The sequence below is a fragment of the Mya arenaria genome, chromosome 13 (assembly GCF_026914265.1).
Source record: "Mya arenaria isolate MELC-2E11 chromosome 13, ASM2691426v1".
In the NCBI taxonomy this organism is placed as follows: Eukaryota; Metazoa; Mollusca; class Bivalvia; order Myida; family Myidae; genus Mya; species Mya arenaria.
This window is the reverse complement of record NC_069134.1, coordinates 43,295,591-43,318,870: the sequence shown is the minus strand read 5'-3', so window position 1 is coordinate 43,318,870 and position 23,280 is coordinate 43,295,591. Positions and strand designations below refer to the sequence as shown.

At 36.3% G+C, this 23,280-nt stretch overlaps 3 protein-coding genes across 3 annotated transcripts; 1 reads left to right on the top strand and 2 right to left on the bottom strand.

Annotated features, from left to right (window-relative positions):
- Window positions 1-3,076: 3,076 nt before the first annotated feature.
- LOC128214361 (para-nitrobenzyl esterase-like) lies at window positions 3,077-7,249 on the top strand. Its single transcript, XM_052920782.1, has 4 exons — window positions 3,077-3,794; window positions 4,044-4,362; window positions 4,543-4,614; window positions 4,722-7,249. The coding sequence occupies exons 1-4, from the start codon at window positions 3,123-3,125 to the stop codon at window positions 5,294-5,296; spliced, it is 1,638 nt and encodes a 545-aa protein (XP_052776742.1). The 5' UTR covers window positions 3,077-3,122; the 3' UTR covers window positions 5,297-7,249.
- Window positions 7,250-10,915: 3,666 nt separating this feature from the next.
- Window positions 10,916-15,866, bottom strand: LOC128214671 (intraflagellar transport protein 25 homolog). Its single transcript, XM_052921265.1, has 4 exons — window positions 15,717-15,866; window positions 12,965-13,071; window positions 12,120-12,188; window positions 10,916-11,492 (listed from the first exon to the last, which is right to left on the bottom strand). Exons 1-4 carry the CDS (start codon window positions 15,797-15,799, stop codon window positions 11,344-11,346), a joined length of 408 nt encoding a protein of 135 aa, XP_052777225.1. The 5' UTR covers window positions 15,800-15,866; the 3' UTR covers window positions 10,916-11,343.
- A 1,934-nt stretch (window positions 15,867-17,800) lies between these two features.
- On the bottom strand, window positions 17,801-19,866 carry LOC128213336 (doublesex- and mab-3-related transcription factor A2-like). The gene is made up of 2 exons (XM_052918946.1): window positions 19,417-19,866; window positions 17,801-19,163 (listed from the first exon to the last, which is right to left on the bottom strand). Exons 1-2 carry the CDS (start codon window positions 19,826-19,828, stop codon window positions 18,496-18,498), a joined length of 1,080 nt encoding a protein of 359 aa, XP_052774906.1. The 5' UTR covers window positions 19,829-19,866; the 3' UTR covers window positions 17,801-18,495.
- Between the last annotated feature and the right edge of the window lie 3,414 nt (window positions 19,867-23,280).

Below are 23,280 nucleotides of genomic sequence, written 5' to 3'. Positions count from 1 at the left end.
GTAAACAAAATGTTAATTGATTTTTAACCAGTCTTTAATATGTCAATTCAATACATGTCTGTGAGTGTGAACATCAATAAAAAAATCCCAAATGTACGTGTTTGATAATGGTGGTGGGGGCGAATAGCGCAGTAAAATGATAACCTAAATTTAGCATGCGCACTCGAGTAACGTTAAGTAGAAATGCACGGAATACAACATACATATATAACCCGAGATAAACATAAGACTTGGTTACGAAATTATTCCATGCATGCTAAAATGAACGAGACGGATCGTTTTTCCGAAGTCGAATTCAGGCGTCCCCTTGACACTACGTAATTTGTGCAAAAATGGTTTGTTTAAAAATGCACAGAGAACATCAAACATAAATAACCTACGATAAAAAGAAAACTCAAGTGAATGACAATATATTCAAGTGCATGCAAACGGAACTGCTGATTGTCGATTCGTTGTTGTTGAACGAGGGCCGAGATTTTACAAAATGGCAGGCTCCGGTGTTGTTGAACGATGCCCAGAGTTTTGAAAAATGACTGACTTCGGACGCTTTGTAAATTGTGCAGATATGTCACAAGACAAAAATAACAGTGCACTGCTATGATTGTAAAATACTCAACACATACAATAAGAAATTAAAGGAAAAACAATTTGTTATAGTTGGCTACTTACCAGATATAGTTTGTGGTTTGTAGAAGAGTTAGCCCGGATTGAAGCTGGCGACGATTCCTCCGCGATATTTTAGTCGAACATTCAAAATGAATTGCATATAAATCACTTATGATAACAAACGTTTCTCGACGTTAATTTTTTTAATTTCCATACGTTTATTTTAATGAAATAACAAAATAGCACGCCCGACACTTCACATTCATTGTACTACTTTTAGCCGAAGTACCACAGAATTGGGCGCGTTTTGACAAGCTGGCGGGAAATTCAATGGACTACTTTTATTACCCGGTACTGCACAATTTGACAGAGGGGTGAGCGCAAGACTGTGCTAAGTGCATTCTTTATTGCTTTACACTTAACACAGTCTTGCGCTCACCCCTCTGACAATATGTAAAAGCATAAATTACTACGAGACAGGATAAATCATTTTTAATACCTTCATTTGACCAAAATGCAAATAATCGAGTTTCAGACTCGCACAATAAATGATTTATTAAGACACATCACACATAATAATTGAACTATGCATGTGGAAAACATGATAGATATGGAACTTCTTTCAGCGCGGCATTCTACCTGAATCAAGGGGTCCGCGAAAAAAAGTGTAACTCTGAAATATGGTATCAAACATGACTCCAGAGAGTTTGCCTAAAGGCAACTCAAAAAAATGTTTTTAGATGCATTACCGTAAAAAAACAATGGTCAAAAGCAGGAGCGAGATCCTATAAGGGTATCGTAGACTCTGATCATTGTGCGTCAAATGTTTGGCTTGCAATTTCCATGTTGATATTAAATCCATAAAAAATTACGTGTCTTGGTTTGGCAAATTTTACTCTTAAATTGATCTTTACTACATTTTCCCCAAGAACAAGTTCCTACAGATAACGTCACAAACAAGATATATACACTATCAGTTTCACACTAAATGTCTTAATCTGAAATATGAACAACGTGACATGGAAATATATCACGGCTTCTCCTACTCTGAGGCGATCCAACCCATTACATCACCGTTATCTGTAATGTTTATTACGGTTACACTAAACATGCATATGACGTCATCCATTGTTCTATTTGTACCCTATATTGGTTGTTGGACTGCGTTCTGTACTCAATTTCCTATTACTGTCCAATATTTAAAGAATAGATAATCCATTGTTTAATAACGGACAGTCATTGTTGAAATAATGAACTGTCAATGTTCTTATAATGGACAGTTCGTAAAAAGTAGTATGGTACAGTCAATACGCGTGTTGACAAACAAAACTTGTATTAAAATGTTGCTTTTCATTAAAATCCGAATTTGAGGATGTTAGAGCTCAATGCCCAGTTAAGATGAGACTGAGATTTGTGCAACTGTTAGCCCGAAGGAAATGTTTATTTGTTATATATCCCGTCAAGAGAAGAAAACGAAAAAAAAATCTTAAATTTAAAAAAGTAACTACATGTCCACTGAAATCTACATGTCCACAGATTAATTGCACATAAATTTTCCATAAGCTATGAATGGACATTTCAATATTTGAAACGTTGGTATATTAACATTGGTATTAGTTAAAAAACATAGTTCACAAAGATTGGCTACTAGCTAAGGGGTACACGCCTTCAACGAAAGTAAATATAGCTACTCAATATAATTATATTGATAACCAACTCATGTCATGACATTGTCAATTAAAAAGCACCATATAGCTCTCGAAACCTTTCGACAAAATAATTACCATCATAACATAAGTATTGTTTAAGTGCCGTAAGCCGCAATAAGAATGTAAAAATAGGGTGTTGCAATGGCATGTTTGAAGATAACCCAAGTTTTGTTGGTCATTTAGTAAGCGGGGGTTGTCACAAAACGTCTACCGTAAGAAAGTCACAAAGTTTTGACAGCTGATGAAGTAGCTGTAATTTCAATTTCCGGCCCGTGAAGTAATATTTCTTTAAGTGTTTTTAAAGTTTATTATTTACTTACTTAGTGCAAACAATTCATGAGCATTCATTAGTGAACTTTTATTAGTCCATCTATGACCCAAATAATCTACGACACAAATAAAATAAATGAAAAAAATACACTGAAATCAACAAATATCATCTCTAGCAATATGTTATGTATTTTAACAAATGCAAAACAAATGTGTGGTGTATTTTGGATTTGTGGGTGAGTGAGTGAGTGAGTGAGTGAGTGAGTTACTGAGAAAGCGAGCGAGTGAGTGAACGAACGAACGATCGCACAAACACACGAATAAATAATACATTTGAATTACACCATGTTAATTCCGTTTAACGCATGAAACTGAAATCTAACATTAACGTTACCAAAAGCGATAAAAGATAAGTCCGTTTGACCCATTTTCATATAAAAGCGGGTTACGCTCTTTAAAATGTACTTAATCAGAGAACAAGCTGTTTCATACATTGAATACAGAGATCATTCTTAAGTTGAACACAATACTAGAAAGATGGAAGCAATTTTCTGTTTTTATCTGGTGTTCATATTATCAGGACATATTATCACATTCGCGGTGCTAAGTTCTCCAGCAAAAGTTAACAAAGAGCACGCGACCGTGAGTGTGGACTGTGGTCAAGTGCGCGGACTTTATGACGCCACTTCGGATGCATATTCTTTCCGCGGAATTCCCTACGCAAGCCCACCGGTGGACAAACTGCGATGGAGACCTCCAGTACCGGTGAACAGTTCTAACAACAACTGCTGGCTTGGAGTCTTTGCTGCCACACAATTTGGTAGCCCATGTTTCCAGAGGAATGCTGTCTACAATGCCACAGGAACACTAGGAAGCGAGGACTGTCTGTACCTGAACATCTGGACGCCTTCTCTTAACTCAACGGCGGAACTTCCGGTAATGTTTTGGATACACGGTGGTTATCTTACTATCGGAAACGGAAACTGGCAAGATGTTGGTTATGCACCAACGGCGCAGCTGGCTCACGACCACAACGTTGTCTACGTCAGCATCAACTACCGACTAAACGCGTTCGGATTCATGTCTCTGGAGATGCTTCGGGCTGGATCGCCCAACAACACTTCCGGGAATTATGGTTTCATGGACATGCTGGCTGGGCTGCAGTGGGTCCAGAACAACATCCGACAGTTTGGGGGAGACCCGAAACAGGTAAGTTTAACGTTGCAGATTACAATCTTATAGTTTATATAATATTCACTACAAATGTCAGACATTTAAAAAAGAATGATGACAGGACTATATTAACAAATAAGAACTTTTTTGAGAATCTAAATTTGGTTCATTATTTTAAATGCCCCAAATGATTTGTCATCACTTACTGTTTAGGGTAAGAATCAGGTAAGTTGTATTACACAAATTTAACAGTTGTTAGATTAGGCCAACGTAACGTTTTTTCAGGTGTCGCTTTTTGGACAGAGCTCCGGTGGAACTTCTATTTTCGCCCTGCTTGCTTCTCCGCTTGCACGCGGGCTATTTAATAAGGCCTGGGCGATCAGTGGGTCGCCTATTATGAACAAAACGGCTGCGGAAGCGGATGTGGACAACCAAGTTTTTGTGCGTAACACTGGATGTTCAGACGCAGACTGTCTGTACAAGATGACACCGGAAGATGTGATTCTCAGAGTACCATGGGAAGTGTTTCCGTACTGGGACATGAGCGACCAGTCTGGCATTCCCCCTAAAGATCGCTTTGATGGCTCACTTCCTGTAATCGACGGTAGTTCATGCTTTATTATGAATTGATGATATAAATGTGTCAATAGACCAGGAATAACGTCCGTTAAATACATGAGTTTCCTATATGTTTTTCAGTGAACTCCAGATTTTTATCAGTAGAATAGCAGCAGTGATAATTTGATATTTGAACGTCCATAATTTCAGTTATGTTTATTTGTAGATTACGTTCTTACCAAGGCGCCCCTTGAGGCTTATGTAGAGAGTATCGGAAGCGACGTCCCTGTACTTATTGGTAAGAATTACTGGTGTCATTCATGTTTAGTAAATTGTTAGATTTTTATATTTGTCGTTTCTTATTCAGAAACATTTAATCGATACATTGCAACGTTAACATTGTAGGTACAACTGCCCAGGAATTAGATTTAGAACCAATTCCGCAAGAGGTCGCCAACTGGACATGGGCAGATAACAAGTATCAGGAGTATGTCCGCAATGCGTTACGCCCTTTTGGTGATGTCGTAGCCGAGACTGCGCTTAAACTCTACCCAGAACACGTGCAGACGCCTGAATTTCAACTCACAAGTCTCTCTTCGGACATCAGATTGACGTGTGGGAACGATTATCTGGCTCTAGTAATGGCAAATTCTTTCACGTCCCCAGTGTTCAGATACATAGCAGATTATGTACCCTCAACGCCAATGCAGGCGTTTGGAGATACGTTTCCCGCAAATTACGCCTTTCACGGCATCGACATGTTCGCTTACTATAAAACCATGGGCCTCATGATTAGCAACATGACGGACGCAGACAGGCAGTGGGAGGTCAACGTACAGCAGGAAGTTTTGAGTTTCGTGCGTACCGGAAGTCCCCAAACAAGTGACTGGGGGACGTTTCCCGGCCAGACTGCCTTATTGAATGCCAATACAACGGTGACGACCGGGTACCACACTGCGCAGTGCCTCTTTTGGCTTTAAAACGGGTTCTTCTCGTATTCGTGGATTAATTGAGTACGAACATGCATTCATGGAGCGTTTCAAATATGATCGTAAGCATACGAATTATGATATAATGTGGTCTTAATTATGTGTAAAGCGACACTTCAACCTAAACACTACTACCCTATGTTAAAAAATGAAAAAAAGTGATTGTCGTGCATGCCGATTAATATTCTTCATTCGATCCTCTTATAGGAACACTTTTACTCCAAATATGATTGAACGTTAGTTAACAGCGCCGAAAACATTTTGATGGAATGTGTGAAAAATCCGACCCTCGGCTACGTTACAAGCCTTTTACACGTGTTCTGATTTTTTCCATCCATTCTGAACAAACATGAAATATATTTATTGACCTCCGTCGATGTATAATCATGCATCCCCCTGGCCTCTGCTCTATTAATTTCCGAGAAGGGCGACGTTTTTTGTCCTCGGATGATGCGTTTCTAAACTTTTTACCGAAAAAGCATCATCCGAGATATATATTTACATGCTATGATCCCTATATAAAATTAATACATAATGTAGGTTGAAATGTAGATTAATACAAATTACATATTTAAACACTACTCTTAATTAATATGATTATTTTTTACCTAGGAGTAGAATTTGTTAAAGGCATTTAAATGATGTACCGGCATACATCCGAGGTTGTTTTCGATGGGAAATGGCCGAGGTGCTCCGAATGATTAATCGCCACGATACACACACTTGGTTCACCGACTACTCCAGAGCAGTAATCCCAACATGTGTTGATAAGCATTGCTTTATATTTATTTAATTGATGTCTATTTTCTTGTGACATAGTGTATCATTACATTAGTTCCTTTTAGTAAATAAGTTACCGTTCTTGATTAGTGGTTTGCATAAAACATAAGCGTTTAACCTTATTAAATATGGTATGGATAGAAAGATCAAGACATTTTCGTCATGCGTAAATTGGACATATCACCTAATATCAGCAACCTAAGTAAAAAACGACGACGAAAGAGAATTAGCAGTCGCCGACTCAGGAAAAGGTGCACGCACGTGGAACACGAACAAAGATCCGCCATAACACCGAGTGATGGTATTCAGGAGTATATGAGTCAGCAATACATAAACTTTAATCCGGCGTACAATTCATCTTTTTGGATTAACATTTTACCTGATACCTATATGCAAATTTCATTTCCAAGAGCCCAGACGCAGCCCCATGCACCGAGCATGCCACCCGCCCACGGTGGGGTTTTCCCGGGAGCCACGGTGATGTTCCCAGCGCAAGGGGTACCTCAACTGGCTAACCAGATCATCGAAACTATAAAATACATTAATAATTAAGTCATTAAGATTGACAATGTAGAAATACAAGCAGATACAATCAACAAATAAACGCTGCACAGTGCCTCTTTTGGCTTAGGACCGGGTTCTTCTCGTACTCGTGGTTTAACTGAGTACGAAAATGCATTCATGATTCGTTTCAATTAAGTTGGTAAGCATACGAATTATGATATAATGTGGTCTTACTGATGTGTAAAGGGACGCTTCAACCTAAGCGCTACTACCTTTTGTTAAAAATGTAAAAACAGCGATTTTCGTGCGTGCCGAATAAAATTTTGAAAAAAAATGCGATTCTTTTATTGTTATTGGATTACTTTGACGCCGAATATGATTAAACGTTATTTAACAGCGCCGAACACGTTTTTATGGAATGTGTTCAAATATCCGACCCTGACGGGCACGCTGCAAACCTCGTTACCGGCTTTCAAACGTGCTCGGATTTTTCCATCCGTACTGAAGACATATACGATTTATTGACCTCCGCCGATATAGAAATCATGTATCCCTCTGGCCTCTTTTCAATTAATTCCCGAGGGAGGCGACGTTGTTCGTCCTCGGATGGTGCGTTTCTACAATTTGTACAGAAAAAGCATCATCCGAGGTATACATAATTTATGTTGTCATGCTATGATCCCAAAACACATGAAATACAAGTAGGTTGAAATGTAGATTATCACAAATTAAACATTCAAACACTTGACTTAATTAATATTATATTTCTACCTTGGAGAAGGAGTTGTTAATGATATTTTACTGATGTACCGGCATTCATCCGAGGTTGTTTTCGATGGGAAATGGCCGAGGTGTTCCGAATAGTTTACCGCCACGATGCACTCAGTTGCTTTACAGACCACTTCAGAGCAGTACTCCCAACATTTATTGATATCCATAGTTTGATATTTGTTTAATTGATGTTTATTATCTTGTGACGTAGTGTATCTATAAATGAATTTCCTTTAGGCGTTCATCGTTGTTTCCTTAACGAAGCTGTGTGTGTTTGTTTGGGTACTGGGCTCATCCCTTTAGTTGCCAATAGCATTACTTAATCAGAAATATTTTAATCACGGAAGTAAACTTTTTGCTTCTTATTTTAATCGTATTTGTACAGAACTCGGCATTTTTCCCAGCTGGGAATAATTTCAAGGGAGTATTTTTAAAGCAACTGCTAGTGAAGCACGCGTTGAATTTTCGTTAATTATAAGGATGCCTTCGTCGAAGAATAATTAAACAACAATCATTTCCCGTCTCGGCACAAAGGTACACTATGTTCTTAATTTTAAAAATAACATCTAGGCCAGTCTTGCACCAACATTGTATTAAAACATTATCTTTTAAAACACCTTAAAGCTGCACTCTCACAGATATACCATTTTTACAACTTTTTTATTTTTGTCTTGGAAAGTTCAAATTTTTGCGTAAATATCTGCAAACCATTGATATAAGATTGCTGACAAAAAATCAGATCGTAGATTTTGATATTTCCGTTCGTAAATTAATGTTTTATGGCTTAAACCGTTACTACAGGTTTAGGAAAAATGCATAAAACATAAATTTTTAAACTTAACTATAAAAAACTGCGATCTATTTTTTTGTCAGCCGTCTGATATGACTGGTTTCCAGGGATTTTCGCAAAACAAAACCTGTAAGAGTGCAGCTTTAAAGCCAAATCAGGAACAGGAATATTCCCTTTGAAGCGAAAACAACTAAAATAATGGATTTTAATTGCGTGAGTAAAGTTAATCACATAGTTGAAACCCTGGAGATTCAAGCTAGTATACTTACAAGTGCAGCAACAATCCTGTGATTAGCAGGTAAAGTTTCTATTGGTAGTTCTAATATTTCTGTGCATGGACAGCTTTTATTTGAACATCACGTTACATAATTGGATTTTATGACCGAGTTCCATTAACGTTAACAATTATCTTCAATCAAAACATAACTATACTGGACAATTACGACAGTAACATCAGGCGTCTGAAAGCATTTTACTTTACATGGTATACTATAAAACGCTTCCTAGTCAAATAGCCCCCAAGTCAAATAGCCCCCATTTTGGTCAAATACCCCCCACTCACATTTTAAAGTTGGTCAAATAGCCCCTCAACAAATGTTATGCCTTGAAATCAGTTTATAAAAATATTGCAACTTAACTTCAAATATAATTTCAAACAAAAAAGGAGTGGGGGCTATTTGCCCATAATGGGTGCGTTTTGACCAAATTGGGGGCGTTTTGACCATTTTTTTCCAAGTAGGGGCTATTTGACCAAAAGTGTGGGGGCTATTTGACTTGGGGGCTATTTGATCAGGCTCCCTCTAAAACAATGATTTTATTTAGTAACATAATCGTTTTAGACTGTACAAAACTAAAACACAGCACGATTTATTTCATTAGACACGCAAATATAATGGTTCTTTTTAACAATGACCGGCATCCAATTACATTTATTTACAAATAAAATCGTGACCATCTTATGAACGGACGTGTGGCGATCAAGATTTCTCGTTAACAATGACATTAGAATCATTGGAATTGGCAGCGTTACACTAGCAGCTGTATCATATGTGACCAATCGTTGGAATTTTTTTTTTCTATTCTTGACTAAACGATTTCTTGGTTTCTTAGTTTTGTCCACAACCCGTTTTTGCCACAGAAACCTTGACCAATTCTACCGAAAAAACAAATTCCAAAGGTAAATGTACTTCTCCACAGGAGTTTGCTACATGTCGAGGGGTGAATGCGAAAAGGTTCTAAGTGACATTAAATAAAGATAAGAGAAAATTTGATGCATAGCATCAAGTCGGCGCAATCAAATTAGAAGAAAAACGTGCGTGTAGATAACCAAAAAAATAGTTACTATTTCAATGATAATATGCTGGGTATACATATGTTCAAAAATTATGGTTGGTAATATTGTTACAATAGTTTAAGCCTGGAATTATAGATATTCTGTTGTTGTTTTTCCAAGCTAATCCTCCGGTACAAACTAAATTATACCAACAATAAACACACGTTACTTCGGAAGAAATAAGAGGCATTGGTCTAATACATGAATCTCAATTGCATGAAATTCAACTTTTATTTGTACCGGAATGGGAGAAGAAGATAGAATCATTTCGCTTTCACCCCTCAAAGTAGTTCCAAATGTCATCACCGATACATTATTGTCAATTCTTTCTCGAAGTTATTGAGCGGTAACCACGTTTACTGACATCAACCTTGACCACCAACCCGAAGTTTAATTCCATGGAAGTCTCCACATGATCTAGCTATAGAAAAAGTTTCATCAATAAATGTCCATCCATATTCAAGATAGCGCCGGAGACAAACCACGTGTTTGACACCCTCAGACCCACTCAGACGCTTGCCCTTCCAATACATGCAGAAATACCTGAGCGTTTTGCGCAATGTTTACATGAAGATTTATGGGGTAGTTGAATGACTGTGCATGACATTCCATGTCACTGTGAGGAGTAAATTACTTCTAATATAATTAAAGAATAAGCCCACACTTCAAAATTAAATTGTAGTTAACTTTATTATCCAGCCAGCGTTCTGGCCATGCTGGCTTTCATTAGGACAAACCAAAAAAACAACAAGCATTTTCAGTGAAAAGATATCCCCCGCCAACTATGGCTTGTTTGTGCTTGATGGCTTGTTTGTGCTTGAAGGTTAAAAAAATCTCAGAAAGAATAAGATAAGCACATTGGTTTATCCCTTTCCGAGCCAAATTATAAAATATCGACCGGGACTACTTTATGATAAAAATGTTTAACGAAATAAATCAGAGTGATGATTAAATAAAACTGTCTTTTCCGAAACTGCTTACTCGGTAACATCAATCATTGTTATCCATTGACTGTCAAATGTAGTCGTACTCCGTTGTTGAGAACGTACTCAATAGTTGAGATAAAAATGTAGCCGTAGAAATTCACCGAAGAAGTTCATTGCAGGATGTTGGTTCATATAACATTCAAGTTTCATTAAATTCTAGCAGCTAGTTACTGAGAAACGGCTGCAAACATATACCTCTGTTCGGGGTTGAAGAGATAAATTCTGTAATATGGAGAAGAAAGACAACAAATCATCAAAATATAACTGTACCAGTCCTTTTGACCGTCAGGATCATCTGAGTTTTAAATTTTATATCATGGTACGACTAACACTAGTTCTTGAAGCAAAGCTAGCATCCACACTTATGACCAGAACATGAGCAGAACTTAAAAGGATGTATGTTTACTTTATCACATATATAACAAAGGACAAAAAGAGAATTTTATTAAAACTTTATTTGGACGGAATGTTGAACAAAAATAGTTTTCATTAAAATACCCTACTCAATAAACACCATAAATGACTATGTCAAAAAATGTCATTTATAAATTTGTCGGAGGATACCATAACCTCTAAAAGGAGGTTAAATAACTACATTGATGGAATAAATAATACACAAATAATTTCCCTTCAAATGTTGGTATAATTTAACAATAATTATTCATAAATGTTAATAATAATAATAATAATAATAACAGGGCTATGAATGATTGGGAAGAATATAATTGTTTATTTTTTGTTGAAAATTCAAAAGCAAACATGCATGTCGAATAAGAGAAGGGCAGTAAAATGTCTAAATTTCATGTATAACATCACACAAGTTATTCCCCTTGGAAAATACCAATATTAAACAAAATATTTTAGTTCACAAAATTTATCCATGAACTGTGTTGCCATTTACATTCAGTTGGTGAATGGCTATGAAATGGTCATATCCAGAATCGATCACAAAGCGTAGATGGGTGGCCTTTGCCCGGACATCGATGTCTTCATTCTGCAGCTGCCCGTCTGTCTGCGGGAGATCTGGAAAAATGTAGGAAAATGGTTATGTAGGTATGTGATGACTATATCTAATTTGTATTTATATGATTATACAGAACTTTGTTGTGGTTACATTAAAGTAAAACAGGAGGAATTTTGATATATTTTATATAATGTATCAATTAGGGTTTAAGCCAGAGGGTTGTGGGAGGATGCTGCACTCGGTCCTTTATTTGAAGCACCCTTCTGCCCTCATGGAGACCAGAATGTGCACCCTCCCGACTTCAAAGAATTAAATGCTTAAGATAATCAAATATTTCTTTTGTTTTGATTAAAACTTGAAAACTGATTATGAATTCAAACTAACTTTACATACTAAATTTGGATGTTGGAACCTAAAATTACAATTTTTTTAACAGATTCTACAAAACTCATCATGCTTAAATCATTCACTGCCTGGTACAATGGGCTCCCTCAGCACCCTGTCCTTTTTCTGCAGCAACCTGTCCTTTTTAAAACCTGGCTAAAACCCTTATCAATATTTAAAATATATGCATCATACAGTTAAAGGTTTTGCAAAATGCTCACTGCACTAAGGCTATGACATTGCCTCATTGTTTTTAAAAACACAACAGATGAGCTGTACAAACAAAACTAAAGTACATGTACCTTTTTCTGTTACTGGTTCAAACGAAGTTGGATCTGGTCCTGTGCACTTTTCCACCTGAAGATGGCGAACTGAAAAATACCAAAAGTTAACAGATCACAAATTAAGTTTACAAAGACATTTCCTGACATAGGAGAGGTCCCATTGCAGCACACAGGATCTTTTTCAAATTAACCTTAAGTTAGGTTTTCTGCCCAGTGTTAAGCCTAAGATTACATTAAATTCAGCATATTTTAAAAAGAAAGTGGAAGAATTTATTTTAAACACATTAATTAAAGCCGAATTGGTATTTTTCAGGAACAAGTCGATAATGAAGTAATTTTTTAAAACCGTTTTCCTATGGCTATAAATTTAGAAACTTCTGCAGTACCTGCTGCAAAGATGATTCTCTAAATTCTACCAGAGTTGTATAAATAGCCATGACTGGGAAACCCATGGATTTTTAAACATTCATGCATAATAGGTAAAAGAAATGATGGGGAACCTATCAAAAATATGGCAAGAGTGGAAATCGTATACAAAATCTCTCAAATGCAAATATTGTCCAATTATGCTTTAAACAGTCATTAAACAAAATAAGTGTTAACGCTCATGACTCCACCAATGGGATTGCCAGACAGATTCTGATTTGAAAAATTAAGAAACTATTGACATAATTGACGTTCATTCATTGTGTTAAGTTGGTTATTTAGCCATTTGCATATGCACAAAGACTAGAAAAAAGACTTTTGAGCATTTGCTGAGAAATATTCTATTTATTTTTGCTATTAATTAATACAGTCAGGAAAGGTATTGTTTTGGCAATGAAAACTATTTGTATCATGAATGAAACAGAAGAGACACTGACTGTTGTAGCCACTGAGAGAAACTCTCTGAACATCCATGGTGTTGCCGAAACTGATGATGAATTCTTGTGGAAATAGGCCGGTTGATGACCAGAATGTTGCATCGGATCTGAAATATAAAATATATATATATATGTAAAATATATAAGCTATTAAAATAAAGAGTAGTTCTTTAAAAGGAGTGTCTTTTTGAGTTTAACATATCAATTCATTAGCCAATATAAATTAATTACATAATTTAATTGCTAGATTTTCATCCAATTTATCTTCAAATGACAGCGGGGCTGACATCTAATGTTTCTTAGATGACTGTTTCACCATTGAATATGTGTTCATGCTCTTTCTTATAGCACAAGGGACCATATACATGTGTTCATAGATCATATCAATTTTCCTTTTCTTAATTTGAATATTAAACATCGACACCTTAGGTATGAATTAGCACTCTTCCTGGAGTGTACCGGACCCCTACACAAATACAGACCCCAATTCAACACTTCATTGACCACTGTTTAAAAAATCACATTTTACCCTTGAATGCGGACTTAATTTTTAATTAAATGGAATAAAACATTTTTACATATGCTGATGTTAGTTGTTACTACCAATGGTTTTAATAATTATCAGGCCCCAATTTCTCGAAACTTCTTAAGTCCCTTACAACAGGGTTAAGCTAAACTCACTATTTTTGTTGTTCTATAATATTGTTTATATTCACTTCTTTAAGAGTTTTTATAAATTATACAAGAAAAATCTATATGCTAATTAGAAGAAATCATTTTTCATTTATCAAAATCCATTATTAGTATGTATTTTGGCTTAATGATATAAGCTACTTAAGCCTGTTAAGCTTAAGAAGTTTCGAAAAATTGGGGTCAGACGTACAAAATACATGTAGGATTGACAGTATTAATGATATTTAACATGTTTCGGAGATATTTTTAATCTCTGTTTAAAAATGTTATTATAATTTCCAGCTCATGCTTCAAAACTATTATTTCTGGTTTTGATATTCAACTTTAACACAGATCTAATTCACAAAATTCTAAGGATTATATTTTAGGATTTGTCGAAGAACTACTGATGTCAAACTACAATTTTTCCCCTGTGTTTAAATCATTTTCAACCAAAAAAAATTGCATTATTTGAACGAAAGAGAAGCTGAATAACACCTTGAAGAAAACCTTAATCATAAAAATGTATGCAACTAAACTTCTAACAGTGTATATAAACTACATGTACTATTCATCTGGTTTCCATCAAACTATCTTAGCCTACTGGCATCTATTCATTCAAGAGCAACCCATGGGCAGAATGTAGTCATTAACTAAACAGTCAGCTGTGTTGAAGAAACCCAGTGAGATAAAAAGAGATCCAATTGCAATACGGTTATACCCTAGTTCTTTTCAGAATAAACTTTAAGTCAGTGTTTTTTAAAAATAGCAATACACAAAGGACAACACTCCAATGTTTAAACCTCTGAGTACTCAATTTCCCAGAACTTGTTTTTAGCACCTGACAATGGAGCTGCCTACATCATTTTAATGTTGTTAGAATGACAAAACTTAAGACATGCATTTTCATATGAAATAATGTGTTTTTCTCATTTAAATCTTTATAAAGGTGGACTGAGATACCCCAATTTAGCTGAAATCAGACGAAAACAGACTCATTACTTAGCTATAATAGTTTGATAGAAGAGCAGTGTTAGTCACTAACAGGGTCCCACCAATGTTTCAGAAGGGACACCTGAACTTCATAGTTTGTTTTCATTCCATCAAGACACTTAAATTTCTGGCCTATAAAAGCTAAATATAAATGTATGAATATGGTTTCAATAATTTATTACCTACATTTCTTGACATCATATTTAAAAATGATGTTATTGTTAATAATACATCGCTCACACCAACGTGAAAGTATTGCTTATGCACCAGTCAATTGTAACCACAGCCCCCAGGTCCGGGGGTATACCGGGGATATCCGGCGAAATGGCCGTATTTTTACCTTTCAGGTGGCCCCGCAGTGCCGGGTGAATGCGGTGGTTTTGTCTTCGCTTTAAATATAGCAGGGATTGGGCCTTACCTAGGGTCCCTGGGGTGCGGGGGCATTTGGCGGGGGTTTTACCATCTGTTCGGCCCCACAGAGCGGAGATTTTAGCCATGTTGGCTGGACCGAAAGTCAAAGTCCCCGCTATTCCCTGGACCTGGGGGAGCCGTGGTTACAAGTGACTGGTGCATTATTATTTTATTATTCTAAGTGACTTAGTTACATCACGAATCTAGTCATTGAAATTAGACTTTTGGATGAAAAAGCCCTAATTATTATACAATTGCATGGAATCAAACTTTTTATCAAGCCCTACTATATAAATTTCAGAATTTGAGCAAAACCAAATGCCACAGCATTTGTTTGTTATAATATTAAAACAGGCTTCGCAATGAATAAACATGTAAAAAGTGGAGAAGACTCCTTATTTCAGGAATGTACACTTGATTGAGATGTTTGTGTCCCTTAGGGATCCCTTGGAAAAAAGGTTACTGTTGAACCCCTATAGAAGAGGTCTCCTGAATATAAGTAACACTCAGATGAAGCTTTTGGATTATCAATGCTTACACTGGACATGTAAATGAACAACGGGACCAACTGAAATTCACAATTTTAAATCAGAATAAATTATCGTAAATAATTAAATTCTAAATAGAACAGTTTTTTTATATAAAATGCCAATGTGTTGGACTTAAGAATTAATACCCATCAAGCATGTTTTCCGGCGGATGCAATTGATCATTAGATGTTGCTAGAATAATGTTGGCTCCTCCGTCTCTGCCGTACATCTTGAATTTTAATTTATACGTTCTTCGCAACTTAGTAAACAAAAATGCGCTCTAGGTCATGAGACGATTCGTTTATGATTTCAAGCGTCTCTGTTATAAAAAATCTACCGCATGATCTAAGGTTATACACAACTACGTTTCCTATCAGATCACTAGGATAACTTACACTGACCATTAATTTTATTATGTACAAGTGATGCATTATGGGGGCACGAGACCCTCGTTTGGTTAGTTAACAACAAAATAGGCTGTCTTAAAAAAAATATTTTTCTACACAGCTGTAACTTCTACATATCGTAAATGGCATCAACTTAAAGTCGACTGTGCGAGCAGTTGTTTAAAATATTTGAGTATTGCAGATGTTAAATTTTAGGGTATTTCACAATATCAATGCTGAAACAAGCATCGACGGTTTTGACCGGCGTCCATCTCTCGGACACTTTCGGATTAAGTCCCCCCTTTCACCTCACCACCACCACCACCATCATCATCATCACCATCATCATCATCATCATCATCATCATCATCATCATCATCATCATCATCATCATCATCATCATCATCATCAATCATCAATCATCATCATCATCATCATCTTCATCATCATCATCATCATCATCATCATCATCATCATCATCATCAGCATCATCATCAGCATCATCATCATCATCATCTTCATCATCATCATCATCATCAGCATCTTAACCTAGAGATCTGTACAATCAAAAGTGCACATTGTTCTCCATGCTTGGTAACTGATTTCAAGCCCTAGTTATTTAAGAGGTATTCGAAGTATCGTCAATGCGGTTCAACGCGGATGGTAGTCAATATCTCCTTATTTTAATGAATTCTTTCTAGTTAATGCAAATCGGACTTAACAACGTTTTACTAAAAAGGTGTTGACTGTTGAGTAAATTAAAATCCCCTTTACTCTTAACGATGCACTATTACTCCCAAATACGATTTTACACATTTAATACAACTGTTTTAATATACCAAAAAGGATGAACAAATGTCGAAAACAACGGTTCTTATGAAAGATACCGAGTTTAATTTAGAAGAAATGTGCAGGAAACACGGTATTGCTACAGTATGAGACCATAGTGAATCGCAGTAAATCTTTTAGCATTCGCCATTCATTTACTATTTTTGCGTTTTCAGCCATTAAACACACAGTTAAAATATTGTTATTTTTTTTTTAAATATTTTCCATAAATGCATTATTTAGTATTTAGTTGAAGGTGTATCACTCAAAATTTATGTTTGTTTTACATGTATATGCATTGAATTTGAATAAGAGTGTCACTTTAAGAAACGCAGATGGTGACAATCTTACATGACACTTATTTCCATAAAAACATATTACCTCCCATTAAGTAGTACCCACTGGAATATAATTTTATTTTAAAGTTTGATCGAAGGTAAAATCGTTATTTGTTTGTTTGTCTGTTATAAACTGTTTTCTCTTTGCGAAGAAATGGTGTTATTTCTAGAACAAAACGATAAAATATTGCCCAACTTGGACATTGAACACGTTTCATGAAAGAAAGTCCACTTCGGGTGTGGGTTCAATCTTCGGCGGAGCTCTGCTTCAAAAGGGTCTTATGGGGGGGGAGGTCCAATCAGTACTGGGTAATGTTGTACGAAGTACTGGTTTATATTATACATCAACCAAATACATTTGGGTTCAGGGTATCAATTCATTACGCAAAGGGCTAGGGTATCGCACCTGGACTTCACTTTCTCTTACTATGATTATTTAATTCTTCTAATGCAGTCTAAAACGAATACAAAACATGTCTTTCTTAACCCAACACGTTCGAAAAGAAGTTTGACATAACCATAACGTCGAGATAACGGAGTTCGACATAACGAGTTTCGACTGTACATGAATTTAAAATTGAATAACATTGACTACACTCTCGTGTCTCTTGTGACATATATTTATATCTTGGTGACGCCAATGTATGGTGGAAACGCAAATAATAAATAACAAGGAAGTAGGATTCAATTTTATTCAGGTAGACCCAAATTATAATTGACAAAATAAAACATTGAAATCAATAACAAATATTTTGTATACATTTTAAATACATCAAATGAAATGCACGAGTCCTCTCGTCGTTATGGTCAAACTATATGAGCAAATACAGGTGTACACATGGTCTATTAGGACTCTTTGAAACTCATTTACAATATTTTACAAAACACATAATTAGATTCAAGTCGATACGAATTTAAGTATTTAACATAAATTCATACACTTATGAAGAAAATTAGAATACTGAGCAACCATTCAGGTATATTCTTTACAACAGTGATCTGTACAATTACGAAGAAAGTTCGAGCAATCTGCTCAACAGAGTTTCCAGTTTCCACTTCCAGAACCTCTTTGACAAATCGCTATCTCTAAAATGTTTCGTATTAGATCTTTTGATATCATGCCATCTGGACAGAACATAGATATCTTAACAAAGCCGGTATATACGCTATGAAGTAAATATGTTGGGAGAAATATCTTGTTATCTGGAATCGAAGTCGGTAGGTCTGATTCTGTTTTCTAGACTCGAAGTCTGTAGATCTCTGTCCTGTTATTTGGACTCGAAGTCTGTAGATCTCTGTCCTGTTATTTGGACTCGAAGTCTGTAGATCTCTGTCCTGTTTTCTGGAATCGAAGTCGGTAGATCTCTGTCCTGTTATCTGGAATCAAAGTCGGAAGGTCTGTCCTGGGTAAAGGGTGAGAATGGGTAAGACGAGAACATGACAGGTCTCTCTGTCGGTGAAGCTTGAGGGAGGCCTGGAAACGAACCAAATGTTGAAGCCAGGCCGGTGAACAGTGGCTGATAAGGAGAAGGAAGATGGCCCCTAGGAGGGACAGCACCCCAAGCGTAACGTAGCGGGCTCAGCGAATGAGCGCTGGTCAGTCCAGAAATGCTACGTGGTGTAAATGCAGATTTAATCGAACTGTCCATGTGATGTGTGAAATACGAAGGAATTGCACTTGGTATCGGAGGTGAGTCCGGCAGTTTTTGCCTTGTATCCATATCACTGGCGTTGCCTTTCGTATTGAACAACTGATCAATTGTTTGTACAACGTCACCGTTGCAACCGTGTAAAACTAGCAAAAGCACATGGCGTTTTGTTGTTGGAAAAATACGACACAACAAGTCCAAGGATTTCTTAGTGGATTCAGGTAGATCATCATTCGCCTGAGAACTGAAAACTTCCGGCGGTGGAGGCGATGCCGTTGAGGCGTTACTGTGGGGAGAAGCAGACCCGCGGGAGTCGGGCGAGTGTGTGGCGTCTCTTAGGGCGATCCCGAGGTGGGTGGAATAGGTTTCTGTTAGCCGCATGCGTTTTGAAGCTAGAATAGAAATATATGTCATGAATAAAAATAACTAACTGGTTTCATATTGATTTAGAATAAATGAAAGAGTTTAAGATAAAAATAAATAAACAGAAAAAGAAGTGAAATACGGATTTAATATTATAAATAAATCCGACCGTTATACAATGAACAGTTCATGTGTTCCATTATGTATTTCGTCATTAAATAGTAGCTTAACGTTAAACTATGTTTAAAGTCAATTTATTTGAAAAATGAAATGAATACTTACGAGGTTCATCGCTTTCGCTGCAATCTGAGCTACTGGTCACTGAGTGTGTCCGAGGGCGGGATCCCTCGGCGTAGAAGGCCGGTATGTCCGCCGTAGTTTGCCCCGTGTATAAAAGATGATCACGAGTTTCCTGTTCCTCTTGCGCCTGCTGACGTCGTAGGGCGACTTGTGCCGCCATCACGCGCTGGCGTTCCGAGATCAAGGTGCATTTCGCGCATGCGCAGTCTCTCCATCGACAGTAGCGTTTGTGTCCTTTAAGCGCGGAAACGACTCCGTGGTTTCGGCAACGCGCACATTTAGGCGTCCGCGGGTAGCGGTCAATGGATCGGAGAAACATCGGTCCCGGTATGCTAACGGCTCCTGGCTTTTGCGTATCCGTATGTTTTCTCTCGTCGTCCGTCGGATTTGTCATTTTTTAAACTTTTTTCAATGTTAAGCTCGACGCTCTCGTTTAAGTAGTTCAATTAGTATTGGTGATATAGCTATTATTCTTAGGCTTTTATACTGCGCCGAATGTCTGTCACAGAAAGGCCCACCCGATTATGAAATTTGAGAGAAAACACTGAAATTTGATTCCGCAATAGAAAACGCTGATTGGCTTTTGGTATTACTCACGGACCAATGTTATTCAATAACTTGTGAATATTCATTAGGCTGATCCGCAAATACCAAAAATATTTTCCTTCTACTTTTTTTATAAGTTATCTTATTATTGATCGACAAGTTACAAGGTACTTTTGAGTATACTTTTACAATAACAACTTTTGTATTCAGACGAGAAATAAGTTAAGTTCCCAATTTTAGCTATAGTAGCAGCTATATTACCATCGTACTAAACTGCTTATAGGGATCTTATTCGTTCAAGTGTCTTCTCTTGTCGAGTCACAGTCGGTAGATACGTAACAATTTAATGTCAATATATCAATTAATGGGATTTGAAATTGGAAAATGATCAATGATCGATTAATGCTAGGATAGAATCATGCGTGTACAAACGCTTTACTACTCAATCCCTCTAAAACTATGCGTCCATAGTGAATTTTCAGTCATCTCTGTTATGTTATTTTTATTCATCTAGCCCCGATAATTAAGCTTATTTACAAACCGAAGTATCTGAAAGGGAGTATTCATTTTGGCAAGCGAACTAGGGGGCTCGGAGGGTGGGGAGTTGGGGGGGGGGGGGGGTCGAAAAAAGGGACCAAACTAGTCTTTAACTGTAAAAGGGTATATATATATTTGTCATAATGGATTATGACTAAATCGACTATCTATAGACGCTGATGTTAAGCTTTTCAATTGATGTTCGATTATTAGCGATCATAGGAACAACACATTGTATGGACACATGTAAACATGCTCCTCAATAATTCTCCGAGATATCTGACCCCAATTTCTCGAAAATTCTTAAGCGTAATTCACTTAAGTATCTTATTTTAGTTAGCAATACTACTTACATAAATACCATTTGATGAAAGAGCAAGTAGTTTATCTTATTTATCTTAAATATCATTTCCTTTAAAAGAATCAAAACTCTTTTAAAAGACATTACAATGTATTGCACAACTTAAATATCTATTCCAATTCAAAACTAGCGTGCTGAGCTTAATCCTGTTAGAATTAATTTCAGATGTTTCGAGAAATACGGGCCTGAGCTTGTCCTCGACTTTGGCCAACTCTTCCTGACAATTTCAAACTGCAAGTTTCAACATATGTTTATGTTATAGTCCTTCCTATAAATTACATCGTTGAGCACTAAGAGAATTTCACCGCACCTTATCACGAAGGTATCTGCCTGTTGCCCTCGGATGACCCCTTCGTTGTTTTTGTGTTACAATTGCTATCAAAATGGGCTGAACTATTTGAACCTGACGTTCCCTGATATGGCACAATATTTCGGAATTAGTTCAGGAATTACTTATTTTAAATTTTGTTGTAAATCAATATTAAGAGGTAATCTAAAATGAAAAAAAAAATCAAAATTTCAGTGCAGTGGATAGTAGTTTCAATCGCACCCCCTTGTTCCCGCAAGATTCTTCCACTACCAAAACTAGTGAGTGGCTGCGTTGATTGAGTCTAGCTAGAATCGACCACCCCATACTTACATATCCGACATGTTTTCAAAACTGAGTAAAAGGAATAATATATAAGGTCTATGTAAAAGTATGATGACCTAAAGAAAATTCTTAATGATTAAGATGAGGAGAAAGAGAGTAGCGAATGAGCTCTTCTTAATCATTAAGAAAGTACTTCAAGCCATCTAACTGACTTAAAATACCACCTCACTGGCTAATACATTGACAGCGCAAAATGTGATGCATAAATTAAACAATGTGTATCAGATGAGTGGCAGTATGCGGACCTTTAAACATCCGCGAAAGGTGAAATTCTTACTGATCAAGTCTAGTACTTAATGGTTGCCTATCTGCGATTTCATTGGCTTAAAATGTAGTTTGTCTTCTAATTAATATTGTGCAATCGTTTTGTGCCCGAAAATAGCTTATTTTATTTGCTTTCACCAGTTTTAAATACAGATGTAAAGGAGTAATTAGTATTAAGTATTCTAAAGTTGCTACCCATTTACACGGTAATATCCAGTCCAACATAAAATTGTATTTAGCGTTACCATTTTACTGAGAGTTAAGATTAGTGAACCCAAAACAACTTCTATTAATCAAAGTGTTCGAACCGTTTGCGCCATCATTTATCTTCAATTCATCAAAAGGTCTCAAAAATATAAGATGTGTTCACCGTTACACGACTAGAAACATAACACCCCGTTCTAAATTATTAAAGACAAATCAACATCGAGTGTCGCCACAGTCGTTTCTTATCGGTCCCTAATCTGTCCCCTAATTTCGCTTTTCGTCTCGTCAGAGCTCATCTTGGAGGTGACAAAAGCTCGTAGTGACACTTTCAGAGCCACTTTCATCTCAATATGCACTGACTACGAACCATTGGCCCACAAAGCTATCTTATACTACCATCTCAACAACTGTTACAAGTTTTGTAGCAAACTCTCTAGCTTGAGTAACTTTCTTTCTATGTATCTATTTAAGGGGTCTTTAAACTGACAGATGACATTTAAAAATAATTACAATGTTATTTCAAAAAGTGTTCAAAACGATTATTTTTGCCTTTTAAACAAGTCTTTAAAAAAAACACGTCCGGTGTGCATTTATTTGATCTAATTTCATGTGTTTTTTTAAAGTTGTTTCACATGTAAACTGTAAACGACATTTTGACCATTATAACAACATTCTCATAACAGGGATGCAAGTTTACTTACCTCTTTTCAGCTGATTTTATCTTTTTTGGCCACAAAACTTAAAATTGTTGCATTTTATCTGATCTATACTAAAAATGATTTTTCCTTTGTATATAATGGGACAGGAATAATAATATTTTGTACTGGTTTCCTCTTTTTTTACAAATGTTTCATTGGCATCCCCGTCTCAAAGCAATAATAATTGTATTATGAATTGGTACGTCTGTATTCAAGCAAGCTCGACACCAAAGCAAAATGTTAAAAAATGGCTGCTATTTCATCTTTCTGAAACTACGACCTGTTGTTGCCACCAGACCATCATTCGATAAATATGTTAAGTACAGCAACATTATTAGTTTGTCACCAATGAACTACAAAATGTACAAAACGGTCACTTGTTACATTTTTGTTCCATGTACAATACAATCTTGTCGATTGATTAATTGATCGTTCAATTTAATTATTAATTATATGTAAGTGATTATAGAATTCATGTTTTTATAAATTAATACTGTTGCAAACCAGTTAACTGTATTATTGAAACATCTTTCAAATCATGTTATCGGATTGAAAAAATAGAAAAATACTTTTATAGATTC